The sequence below is a fragment of the Ceratotherium simum genome, chromosome 6 (genome assembly GCF_057802395.1).
Source record: "Ceratotherium simum simum isolate JZ-2026a chromosome 6, ASM5780239v1, whole genome shotgun sequence".
Taxonomy (NCBI): Eukaryota; Metazoa; Chordata; class Mammalia; order Perissodactyla; family Rhinocerotidae; genus Ceratotherium; species Ceratotherium simum.
In genome coordinates this window covers 85,654,348-85,667,644 of record NC_141905.1, presented here as the reverse complement: position 1 = coordinate 85,667,644, position 13,297 = coordinate 85,654,348, and the positions used below count along the sequence as shown (strand labels likewise).

Genomic DNA, 13,297 nt, shown 5'->3' with positions numbered 1-13,297 from the left:
GTCTAGCTTCTTTCACTTGGCATGTTTTGGAGGTCCATCCATGTTGTCACATGTATCAATGGATTCTTTATCCTGTTTGCCTGTCTAACTTTCAAACGTAAAAGGTGAGAGAACAGAATAATGAACCCCATGTATCTGCCACCTCACTTTCGTACCAGGACAAGGCCGACTGTGCTCATCTAGAGCCCCCCACCTCCTGTCCCGCCACCTACTCTTTTCCAAGTCACTCCCAGACATCATATTGTTTCATGTGTAAATACTTCAACATGCATCTCTAAAAGGTAAGGACTCTTAGTTTTTTAAATAAACCTAACTACTATACCAATATCTCACCTAAAAATATTAACAATAATTTCTTAATCTCATTAACTGTCACGTCAGTGTTTCAGTGTCCCCAATTGACTCATGACTTTGTTCAGGGTTGGTGTGAATAGAGTCTGCACAATGGGGTCCGGATGGTTAACCCTCTGCTCTCCCACCTCCCACTGAAGCTGACACCACCTCTCAGCACAGGGGCTATCTCTGCTGCCTCCAGAATGCTCAGTTTTGCTCTGGTCAAACACACAACAACGGGCTTCTCTAGCCAGCCTGTTTTTCTAGGTGTGAAATATTAAAAGCACACTAAGCAAGCCAACCACATCGTCCTTCTCCCTCCTCAGCTGCTTTTTCACCCTGGACGGTTCTGAGAACTTGTTAGAAGGGGCAGGAGGGTGGGGGGCAGTGAGGGCAGGGGAGGAGAGGCAGCAGCCTTACCTGGGGTCGTGGAGGTCCAGTTGCTCTCGGCTGGCGTGGTCCCGTTGTCCTTGAGAGCCTTGGCGAGCGGCAAGCTAAAACTCGCCAGCAGGAGCGGACAGAAGGGCGCCATGGCGAACCTGGAAGAGGCAGGGACAGGCTGAGGGGACTCGCCCCCCACACGCCTGGGCTGGCCCTCCACCGAGGCGGGGGACCCCACAGAAGTCACAGGGTGGGTGGGGATGGGGGTGACGGTGGGGGCTCTGGGAGCGTTGTCGGGTCGGTCTGAGTTAGGGAGGGGGGCCTTTGCACCACAGCTGGCACAATTTGTACCTGCACGTGGAAAATAATTTCACCTTAGAACAAAGCCAGGTGAGTAACTCCACCAACCAGCCTCAGGTTATACAGGCTCCCACTATTCAGGTTAATTTCCCTTTTTGTCTGTTTTGGTGGGGAGAGGGGAAGTGAACAAGAACTTGGAGGTGCCTGGGGAGGATAAACTCTGAAAACACCGCAAGATCTAGGACTCTGAGAGGCAGCTGCACAGACCCTCACAGAGGCCTGTTCGCCAGTACTTCAGGATTGCCACCTCATAATAACTGGTAGAACAGTCCATGGTGCCTATGGTGACTGGGTGTGTTTCTATTTTGCATCACGACAGCCCGGAGAATTATCAGTACCTTCGGGAAGAATTGCAAGCTCAGAAAGGAGTCAGGTTAATTAGCCTGTGGTCACAGTGCTAGGGGACTGGAAGCAGCATCCACCCCCTCTGCACAGGGTCCACCTCTGCCGTCTCCCTGGCCACAACCACAACCCACACCCCCAGCCTTTATTCCAAGTGCAGGCCTTGACTGCCTCCCACCTGGGCTATGGGAAGAGGTCCCCAACTGTCTCCAGCCCCAGGCCCTCTATGTTTCCCACGCTCTGGAGCCCAATTAATTGTTTTAAAGCCCAGCTCAATCCTTTGACCCCTGACATGTTAACAGTGACAACAGGGCTGAGAAGAGCAAATCTAATGTCAATGCTGCTCTGAGCCAACACCTTGCCTGTTGCCTTCACGGATCATCTCGTTTGACCTTCACAGCTCCAGGCTGATGGCCCTGCATCTGATTCTGCTCTTGTCTGAACCCTCAGGTGAAGCAGAGGGAAGCTCCCTCCTCGAGGAGGAGGCCCCGGTCAGCTCGTCTCTGAGAGAGCTGCTTGGGCACCTCGGGAATGGAGGTAAGTATTTATCGGGCGGTTGGGTGGATGTGCTGGGCAAACCCAAATTGTGATGCAGCTCAACACAGAAGACTCTTTCACCCAGGAGACCTCAGATCCCCACCTGGGACTCTGTTTTGCCAAAACACCTTAGATTCTCAGGAAATGTCACAGTGACCGCTTGGTGGTGCCCTCTTAGAGGACTTACTGAAGGTAGGCGTGGGCAGTGGCACCTGCCGAGTGCAGATCAGGTGGTGATGGTACAGACATGCAGTCAAGGTGTGGGGTCCCTCTCTCCTGCATGACCCCTCCATTTCCCATCCACTGAACCCTGTCCATGGTCAGCCTAGGATGCCCCATCCTCACAGAGAGCACTTTCCTGCAAAAAACCTCCCTCATGGATATGAATGGACTGAGGCCAAGAAACACTGGTTCCTTGTAATTAGAGAAGACACTGAATGAGAGCAAAAAATCCTAATCATTTTTCAGCCATTACCACAATTAAAATGAAACCATTAGGAGCACATTATAATAATTAGCCCAGAACAACTCCGATAACCACAATTAATGCTTCCACTTCTTTCGTCTTTCTATTTCTAAAATATACATTTTAGATTTATAAAGTGAGCCACACACAAGAAATAGCTCTTGTTCCATGAGCCCCTACTATGTGCTAGGCCCTTGATGTGGGCATTATCCTCACAATAATCTCTCAAGGACTGAGAAACTGAGGATCCATGAGGATAAAGAACTGGTTCAAAGGCAGTTCAGAGAAAATGGAGGGGCTGCAATTCGAACCCAGGACCACTGGAGACAAAAGCTCTCAACCCCTGACAAGCAGCTCTGCATACACTGCATTAAAAAAATTCTGGGGGCCAGCCCCCGCCGTAGTGGTTAAGTTCAGCATGCTCCACTTTGGTGGCCCGGTTCGTGGGTTCAGATCCTGGGCGTGGACTTACACCACTCGTCAGCCATGCTGTGGCGGTGACCCACATACAAAATAGATGTTAGCACAGGGCTAATCTTCCTCAAGCAAAAAAAGGAGGAAGATTGGCAGCGGATGTTAGCTCAGGGCAGGCCTTCCTCAGCAAAAACAAAACAAAACAAAACAACTCTGTTATGGAAGACTGCTACAAAGCTTTTAATATATTAGAGTAAATGGCAGAGTAATTGACTAGGAAGTATTAATTGGTTTAATACAACTCCAGAGGTTCAGAATTCCTAGTTTAAATATTTTTTCTCATCACATGCATTAATTCAAAAATCCTCCTCTCCAAATGCTCAATGAACTAAGAGGAGACTGACGCCCTTGAGCCAGACAAAGATCATCTCATCAAGCCTCAGACACCATCAGGCCTGTAAGTGCCTCCAGGAGCAGCAGGTGATCTACCCGGTATGACCAGCAGAGGGCACTACACTTTTCAGAATTCAAACCCATCCCACCATCTTGAGTCTCCTTTATTGCAGCACTTACATTGCAAAGCCAATGACAATGCGCCAGCCCCTGGCCATTCACCCTCAAAGGACTTGCACAAGCTATCTGATAAGCACAGATACAATGCTTGAAATAGTAATTAAATCCATCTTGAATTTTAACGATTTGCATTTAATCAGCATTTGTTGTGTGCTTACCAAATGCTAAGTACTGTGGGCCATAAAACATGTGTGATCTCCAGAACTGGGATTATCAAGATGGTTTATTTCCAACAAAGCAGCCTTTGTTTTTACTCACACCAAAAGTCAGTCAGCTATCAATTTCATTAGAAGACTTTTATTCCATTTGATCCTTTTTAATCCTCTTCATTGAGCAACTACACTGGGGCAGGCAGCCCACCAGATCCTGGAGATGCAAAGATGAATGCAGTCCCCCGCCCTAAAGCCCCTCCACTGAGCTGGAAAGACAAGTGGGCAAACGGCCACCTAAAGACCCTGGCTCTTGAGCTCTGGAGATGTGTGGCCACAGAGCCAGGGAAGGAAGGTGAGCAACAATGATTCACCCGGGGAGGTCACCAAGGCTTCCCAAAGACGAGGTGCTGAGCAGGCGTCCAGAACAGAAGGGCAGAGGGATGGAGGCCTGAAGGAGGCACAGGCATGACCTATTTTCCAGACAGTGGGCAGTTTGGTCTGCTGGACCTCTGGTATGTGAAGGAAGCAGAAATGAGCAAAGATGGAAAGACTGGGGCTGAACTGAGAAGGCCCTCAAATGCCACGTTAAAAAGTTTGGTGTGGTCTTAAAGTCTCATTTTCCATCAATGGCCTACATTATTAGGACCACTTGGGAGCATTAAAAAATGATGCTGGAGTGACATCAGCATCATGGCAGGGTGAGTTGTTCCCTTAGTCTCTCCCCTCTAGGTTACAACCAAATGGACATTCATTAACTAATAGAGGATTTCCTACAAAGCACAGTAGAACATCTAAGAGACCCATGCAGCCATACATCTGAAGGTGGGGGGACTGGCTCCCAGGGAAGCAATGGAAGGAGGTGAGCACATCCCCTCTCCCTCCACAGTGGCAGAGATCCAGGCCATGGGTCCTCATGCAGCAGCTGGTGTGTGACTGTAAGAGGAGGCGGGGGGGGGGGGGTGCGGCACGCAGGCCTACAAGCAAATGCTTTCACTTTCAGACTTGCAACCCAGCCCATGGGAATGCTCCACATTGAGTGGCACAGATCAACCACCACGTGGGTGCTCCCACCAAGCACAGCAGCCCAGGTGAACAGCCCGTGAGCGCAGAGCAGGCCTGCACATGCGAAAGAAAGCGCCCCTCCCCTCTCACCTAGAGCACCAGCTCAGCTGGTCCCCAGCCAAGGCAGCGGTTCCAGACCAGAGCACCTGTGCATGTGTGTGTGACCCACCAAGTGGCTGCAGCCAGCGGGCAAACACAAATGAGCCCTATCGGCACAACTTCCAGCAGACACGGCAGGTTCAGAAAACACAGCTCCTGCCCACCCTCCCCTGCTCCCGAGAGGTGGCAGGTGGAATCTGCGACCTGATACTACTACAAATGCCTCAGCAAAAGATCAGTTCACCAAACACCACGAAAAATGACAGTAACACTTCAGAGCAGAAGGAGAATGACAAGTATCCAGAAACTGATCCTGAAGTCACAGAAATTTACAATCTAAATGACAGAGAATTCAAAGTAGTTGTCATAAAGAAACTCAATGAGTTACAAGAAACCTCAGAAAGACAGTTCAATGAACTCAGGAATAAAATTAATGAGCAGAAGGAATACTTCAACAGAGATTGAAACTCTTAAAAAAAAAAACAGACAGGAATTCTGGAGATGAAGAACAAAATGAATGAGATAATAATAAGCTAGAATTCTTAAAAAATAGAGCTGACATTATGGAGGGTAGAATTAAAGATTTAAAGGACAGAAATATAGAAATACCTCAGGTGGAGGAGGAGAGAGAACTAAGACTTAAAACAAAATGAAGAAATTCTCTGAGAAATATCTGACTCAATTAGGATATGCAACATAAGGACTATAGGTTTTCCAGAGGGAGAAGAGTGGGAAAAAGGAGCAGAGAGCTTGTTCAAAGAAATAATAGCTGAGAATTCCCAAACCTGAGGAAGGAACTGGACTTACAAGTAAATGAAGCCAATAGCACTCCTAATTACATCAATGCTAAAAGACCTTCTCCAAGGCATATAACAGTAAAATTGGCAAAAGTGAATGACAAAGAAAAAATATTAAGAGCAGTAAGGCAGAAGAGAATCATCTATAAAGGAACCTCTATCAGGCTTTCAGTGGATTTCTCAGCAGAAACCTTACAGGCTAGGAGAGCTTGGAATGATATATTCAAAACACTAAAAGATGAAAACTTTCAGCCAAGAATACGCTATCCAGTGAAACTATCCTTCAGATATAATGGAGAAATAAAAGCTTTCTCAGATAAACAAAAGCTGAGGGAGTTCATTGCCACCAGACCTCCCTTACAAGAAATGATCAAGGATGCCCTCATACCTGAAACAAAAAGGCAAAGGTTTACAAAGCCTTTAGCAAGGAGATGAATAGACAGACAAAAATCAGAAAATTGCAGCTCTCCATCAGAACAGATTAGCAAACATTTAATTATAACATAAAAGATAAAGGGAAGGAAAGCATCAAAAATAATGATAAATACTTCAATTTAGTCACAAACTCACAATAAAAAACAGAATAAGTTGTGACAACAATAACTTAGAAGGGGAAGAGGAAAGGGATGGAACCTGCTTAGGCTAAGGGAGATAAGAGGCTACCAGAAAATGGACTATCTCATCTATGAGATCTTTTATACAAACCTCATGGTAACCACTAAACAAAAAATCAGAGCAGAGACACAAATCATAAATAAAGAGAAAACTGAGAAAACCATCACATAAAACCACCAAACTGAAACGGCAGTTGGAAATACAAGGGCAGAGAAACAATGGAAATTTAGAACAACCAGAAAACTAGTGACAAAATGGCAGTATTAAGCCCTCAGATATCAATAATCACTCTAAATGTAAATGGATTGAATTCTCCAATCAAGACACAGAGCGGCTGGATGGATTAAAAAACAAGACCCAACAATATGCTGCCTCCAGGAAACACATGTCAGCTCTAAAGACAAACACAGGCTCAGAGTGAAGAGGTGGAAGACAATACTCTAAGCAAATGGCAAGCAAAAGAAAGCAGCTGTTATCATACTTATATCAGACAAAGCAGACTTCAAGATGAAAATGGCAATGAGAGACAAAGAGGAGCAGTATATAATGATAAAAGGGACATTCTACCAAGAGGACATAACACTTATGAATATATATGCACTGAACAAAGGAGCACCAAAGTATATAAAGCAACTATTAACAGACCTAAAGAGAGAGATTAACAGCAACACAATAATAGTAGGGGACCTCGACGCCCCACTTACGTCAATGGACAGATCATCCAGACAGAAAATCAACAAGGAAATAGTGGACTTAAATGAAAAACTAGATCAGTCGGACTTAATATATACATATATAGAACATTCCATCCCAAAACAACAGAACACACATTCTTCTCAAGTGCACACGGAACATTCTCAAAGATAGACTATATGTTGGGAAACAAGGCAAGCGTCAATAAATTTAAGAAGATTGAAATCATATCAAGCATCTTTTCTGACCACAATGCTATTAAACTAGAAATAAACTACAAGAAAAAAGCTGGGAAAGACACAAATATGTGGAGACTAATCAATATGCTATTGAACAACCATTGGATCAATGAAGAAATCAAAAGAGAAATCAAAACATACCTGGAGACAAAACAAAATGAAAATACAGCATACCAACTCTTATGGGATGTAGCAAAAGCAATTCTAAGAGGGAAATTCATAGCAATACAGGCCCACTTCAACAAACAAGAAAAATCTCAAATAAGCTACCTTAAACTACACCTAATAGAACTAGAAAAAGACCAAAGCCCAAAGTCAGCAGAAGGAGGGAAATAATAAAAATTAGAGCAGAAATAAATGAAATAAAGACCAAAAAAAAAAAAAAAAAACAGTAGAAAGAATCAATGAAACTAAGAGCTGGTTCTTTGAAAAGATAAACAAAATTGACAAACCCTTAGCCAGACTCACGAAGAAAAAAAGAGAGGAGGCTCAAATAAATAAAATTAGAAGTGAAAGAGGAGAAATTACAACAGATACCACAGAAACACAAAGGATAGTAAGAGAATACGATGAAAAACTATATGCCAACAAATAGGATAGAAGAAGTGGATAAATGCTTAGACTTATACAACCTCCCAAAGCTGAATCAAGAAGAAATATAGAATCTGAATAGACCAATCACAAGTAAAGAGATTGAAACAGTAATCAAAAACCTCCCAAAAAACAAAACCCAGGACCAGAGGGCTTCTCTGGAGAATTCTAACAAACATTCAAAGAAGATTTAATACTAATCCTTCTCAAACTATTCCAAAAAATTGAAGAAGACAGAATGCTTCCTAACTCATTCTATGAGGCTAACATCACCCTGATACCAAAAGCAGACAAGGACAACACAAAGAAGGAAAATTACAGACCAATATCCCTGATGAACATAGATGCAAAAATCCTCAACAAAATATTGGCAAACAGAACACAGCAATACATTAAAAGAATCATACACCACAATCAAGTGGGATTTACACCAGGGACACAGGGATGGTTCAACATCCGCAAATCAACGTGATACACCACATTAACAAAATGTGGAATAAAAATCACATGATCATCTCAATAGATGCAGAGAAAGCATTTGACAAGATCCAACACCCATTTATGATAAAAACTCTCAATAAAATGGGCACAGAAGGAAAGTACCTCAACATAATAAAGGCCATATATGACAAACCCACAGCCAACATCATACCCAATGCTGAAAAACTGAAAGCCATCCCTCTGAGAACAGGAACAAGACAAGGGTGCCCACTCTCACCACTCTTATTCAACATAGTACTGGAAGTTTTGGCCAGAGCAATTAGGCAAGAAAAAGAAATAAAAAGTATCCAAATCAGAAAGGAAGAACTGAAACTCTCACTGTTTGAGGATGACGTGATCCTATATATAGAAAACCTTGAAGAATCCATCAGAAAACTATTAGAAATAATCAACAACTACAGCAAAGTTTCAGGGTACAAAATCAGCTTACAAAAATCAGTTGCATTTCTATACTCTAATAGCAAACTAGCAGAAAGAGAAGTCAAGAATACAATCCCATTTACAATCACAACAAAAAGAATGTAATATCTAGGAATAAATTTAAGCAAGGAGTTGAAAGACCTATACACTGAAAACTATAAGACATTATTGAAAGAAAGTGAAGATGACATAAAGAAATGGAAATATATTCCATGCTCATGGATTGGAAGAATAAACAATAAAATGTCCATATTACTCAAAGCAATCTACAGATTCAATGAGATCCTAATCAGAATCCCAATGACATTCTTCATGGAAATAGAACAAAGAATCTCAAAATTTATCTAGAACACCAAAAGACCTTGAATAGCTAAAGCAATCCTGAGAAAAAAAGAACAAAGCTCGAGGCATCACAATCCCTCACTTCCAAATATACTACAAAGCATGGTACTGGCACAAAACAGACACACAGGTCAATGGAATAGAATCGAAAGCCCAGAAATAAAACCACACATCTATGGACAGCTAATCTTTGACAAAGGAGCCAAGAACATACAATGGGGGAAAGGAAAGTCTCTTCAATAAATGGTGTTGGGAAAACTGGACAGCCACATGCGAAAGAATGAAAGTAGACCATTATCTTACACCATACACAAAAATTAACTCCAAATGGATTAAAGACTTGAAGGTAAGACCTGAAACCATGAAACTCCTAGAAGAAAATATAGGCAGTACAGTCTTCGACATCGGTCTTAGCAGCATCTTTTCGAATACCATGTCTACTCAGGCATGGGAAACAAAAGAAAAAACAAACAGATGGGACTTCATCAGACTAAAGAGCTTCTTCAAGGCAAAGGAAACCATGAACAAAATGAAAAGACAACCCACAACTGGGAGAAAATATTTGAAAATCATACATCTGACAAGGGGTTAATTTCCAAAATATATAAAGAACTCATATAACTCAACAACAAAAAAACAAACAACCCAATCAAAAGATGGGCAGAGGATATGAACAGACATTTTTCCAAAGAAGACATACAGATGGCCAACAGGCACGTGAAAAGATGTTCAACATCACTAATTATTAGGGAAATTCAGATCAAAACTACAACAAAATATCACCTTACACCTGTCAGAATGGCTATAATTACCAAGACAAAAAATAACAAACGTTAGAGAGGATGTGGAGAAAAGGGAACACTCAAGGCCAGCCTGGTGGCATACTGGTTAAGTTCAAGTGCTCTGCTTCGGTGGCCCAGGGTTCACAGATTTGGATCCTGGGCGTGGACTGAAGTACTGCTTGTCAAGCCATGCTGTGGCGGTGTCCCATATAAAGTAGAGGAAGATGGGCACAGATGTTAGCTCAGGGCCAGTCTTCCTCAAGGAAAAGGAGGAGTATTGGCAACAGATGTTAGCTTAGGGCTAATCTTCCTCACACACACAAAAAAGGGAAACCTCATATACTGCTGGTGGGAATGCAAAGTGGTGCAGCCACTATGGAAAAAAGTACGAAGATTTCTCAAAAAATTAAAAATAGAAACACCATACCATCCAGCTATCCCACTACTGAGTATTTGTCCAAAGAACATTAAATCAACAATTCAAACAGATTTAACCACCCCTAAGTTCACTGCAGCATTATTTACAACAGCCAAGACATGGAAGCAACCCAAGTGCGCATCAGCTGATGAATGGATAAAGATGTGGTATATATATATACAATGGAATACTACTCAGCCATAAAAAAGGACAAAATCGTCCCATTTGCAACAACATGGATGGACCTGGAGGGTATTATGTTAAGCAAAATAAGCCAGACAGAGAAAGACAAATACCGCATGATTTCACTCATATGTGGAAGATAAACACAGGGATAAAGAGAACAGATTAGTGGTTACCAGAAGGGAAGGGAGTTGGGGAGTGGGTGAAAGGGGTAAAGGGGCACATACGTATGGTGACGAATAAAAATTAGACTATTGGTGATGAGCACGATACAGTGTATAGGAAAACTGATAAATAATAATGTGTACCTGAAATTACACAATGTTATAAACCATTACGACCTCAATAAAATAATTGAAAAAAATAATATGACAACATAATAGAAAGCTTTAAAATAATAAAATTAGACAATCTGCTAATCCCATCTCACAGAGAAGAAGAATGAAAATGTCATTTGACCTACAAATATTGAGATATTCTCATTAGTACCCTAGTTCAGTGCCTGAGGCACAACAATAGGACTAATGTAATTACTGGGGAGAAAGAGTAATAAAAAGAAGCAATCAAAAAAAAAGAATGATGCCAATTCCTGGGTCCAACTCCTGATGTATGAAATCCGAATATAGGGGGAGTGATGGGTTTTTAGAGACTGAAGTTGAAAACCTTGGCTCTGAGCAATGAGCTGCCATTAAAGCTGTGAGAGGGAGCACTGGAAACCAGTCGTGAGCCATATGAGACAGAGTGTAAGCCTCTGCTGCCCCCGAGTGGTGCAGGAGCGTGGGCATCATGTAGGAGCTTAATGCAGACTCTCAGGCCCTGCCTCAGACCCACATTGCCAGAGGATCCCTAGGTGGTTCGTATGCACATTAAAATTTGAGACTTGCTGGTCTAAACAATAGAATAAGAAGGACTGAACTAAGTCAGGACAATGGGAATGGAAAGGAGGGAGGGATGTAAGAGAGATTTCAAAGGCAGAATCCACAGGAATGGTAATCAGTTGGATATGGTGACGAGTGGGGTGTCAAAGGTACTGGGATTTCCATCTGGGGAGATGGGTGGGACAGGACATCATTCATTAGCTGAGATAGGGAGAATGGGGGCCCAAATTTGGGGATAAAGACGATCTTAGTTTGGAGCATAAAACAATAATATAAGCCACCATTTATCGAGCTCCTATGAAGTGTAACAAGCTAGCTGAGGTTCTGAGATCAATTACCTCACCAACCTTCATTGAAATCTTATGAGAAATGTCCTGTTGTCCTTGCAGTGTGATGACAAGTTGAATTTCAGGGGGCTGTGGAACATTCTAGTGGAGACTGCCAACAGGAGTTGTGTTTAGGGCCTGGGGCTTGGCTGGCAGGGAGGGGTGGGCTGAACGGTCAGTGTGTGGGTGAATTCACCCTGGGGGCTGTATGGAGAGGGGAGAGGTGAGGTAGAGGTGCTGAGCTGAAGGAGGCCACCACACTTAGGGACAGGAAGGGAGCCGGGTGGGAGGCTGGGAAGTGGTGGCCGGGGACAGGAGGCAGGTGGAGGTGGAGAACCAAAGGCAGGAGAGGGATTCTCCCGACCCCAGTCCACTTCCCTAGCCCTCGCTCACAGGCCTCCCCTCACTGGGTGATGAATCCCCAATCTCTGCTTTCCTTTTACTTGGTCCCACCAGCTTCTGTGCTCCCGCAAGTCTGAGACACTCTTTCTCCCTGGGGTCACACTGCCTGGTGTGGTTTAAGGTCATTGGGTGCCGGGTCACCGAACAAGACCGAGAGCCTCTTGAGGGCAGGGGATGTCTCATGTCCACACCCCCTCACCTGGCCACTCCAGATGATTGGGCCTTTGGGGTCTGGAGGGCATGGAGCCCTCCCTGAGCCAGTGTCTTTGAGGAGGGGCTGCCTGGCTGACCCCTCCTGCCCCAAGGGACTGCAAAGTGCCCTTTCCAGCTGGCCCTGGTGTCCTGAGTGGACTGACCCAGACTGCCTCCTGCAGCTCCAAGAGGCTAGTGTTTTCTCTCTGCGGCTGGAACCCATCGTGTGGTTAAAACACCTGGTTCTTCTACTGTCAATCATAAAACAGACGCAGCTCTTTCACAAAGGAGCAGAGACAGAGATCTGGGAGGAGTCATGCTCGGGATGTGAAGCTACTGCACTTAAAGAGGCACCTGGAATGGGCACCATGGAATTTCTCATCCAAACTAGGACTCTTTAGAGAGTGACGGGTTGAAACAATCAAAGCTGTAGGCTTTTCTAAAATATTTAGTGATTAACCAGGATTTTGGTTTTATTACAATGGGAATCCATTAAGTAGTTCTATTAAAAATTATTTTTAAAAATTAAAAAAAGACTTTCTAGAAAACAAAATTAACATATCCATGCACATTACAACAGTACCTTTTTAAAAAAAACTTTTCACATTGAGTATATGAAAATAAAATGAGAACATGAACAGAATGCTTCTTCTCAGTACATGTTCACCCACTCTAATCAATTTCTTAGCCTTGTCTCTTCTTAATATGTTTCACTTTTAATATATTTTTCTATAGCCTTAATATTTAAATTTTTTCATAAAATTGCTGCAATTTTTTTCAAATTAGCATCTTGTGAACTCGCATCATTTAATTTGCTTTATTCCTTTCTTGCTTTTGTAGGCATAAATTTTAACATCTTCTTGTTCATAACCTATGTTTTCAGCAATTGTAATTATATAAAAGTTTCAACAGCTAAGAGTTTTTTGTTGTGTCTTGTTTTGTGGTTGTGTTTCCTGGTGCTCTATTTGTTGAATACTTCTATTAAATATTTCCAACTAATTTAGAACCAAATGCAACCAACATTTAGGGCCTTGTTTACAGAAAAGCTCACCGTCTTTGTAGGACACTTAGGTTGATTTAAAGTAATTCTTTGAAGGCCCAAACATTTCTGAAATTTGATGATGAGCAGGGAAGTGAGAATGCATGCTACCAAGCTGAAGCATTTCTAAAAATTCAACATCTGCTTCATTACCATAGGT

General features: G+C 43.0%; 1 protein-coding gene across 5 annotated transcripts in view; it reads right to left on the bottom strand.

Moving 5' to 3' along the window:
* PTPRE (protein tyrosine phosphatase receptor type E) overlaps positions 1 to 13,297 on the bottom strand; it is a 172,743-nt gene that overhangs the window by 45,100 nt on the left and 114,346 nt on the right. For all 5 annotated transcript variants that reach the window (XM_087432857.1, XM_004438868.3, XM_087432853.1 and 2 more), the window contains exon 3: positions 754 to 872. In XM_087432857.1, coding sequence (XP_087288983.1) covers positions 754 to 865 — 112 coding nt within the window. In that variant the 5' untranslated portion in view covers positions 866 to 872. The remainder of the gene's footprint in view (positions 1 to 753; positions 873 to 13,297) is intronic.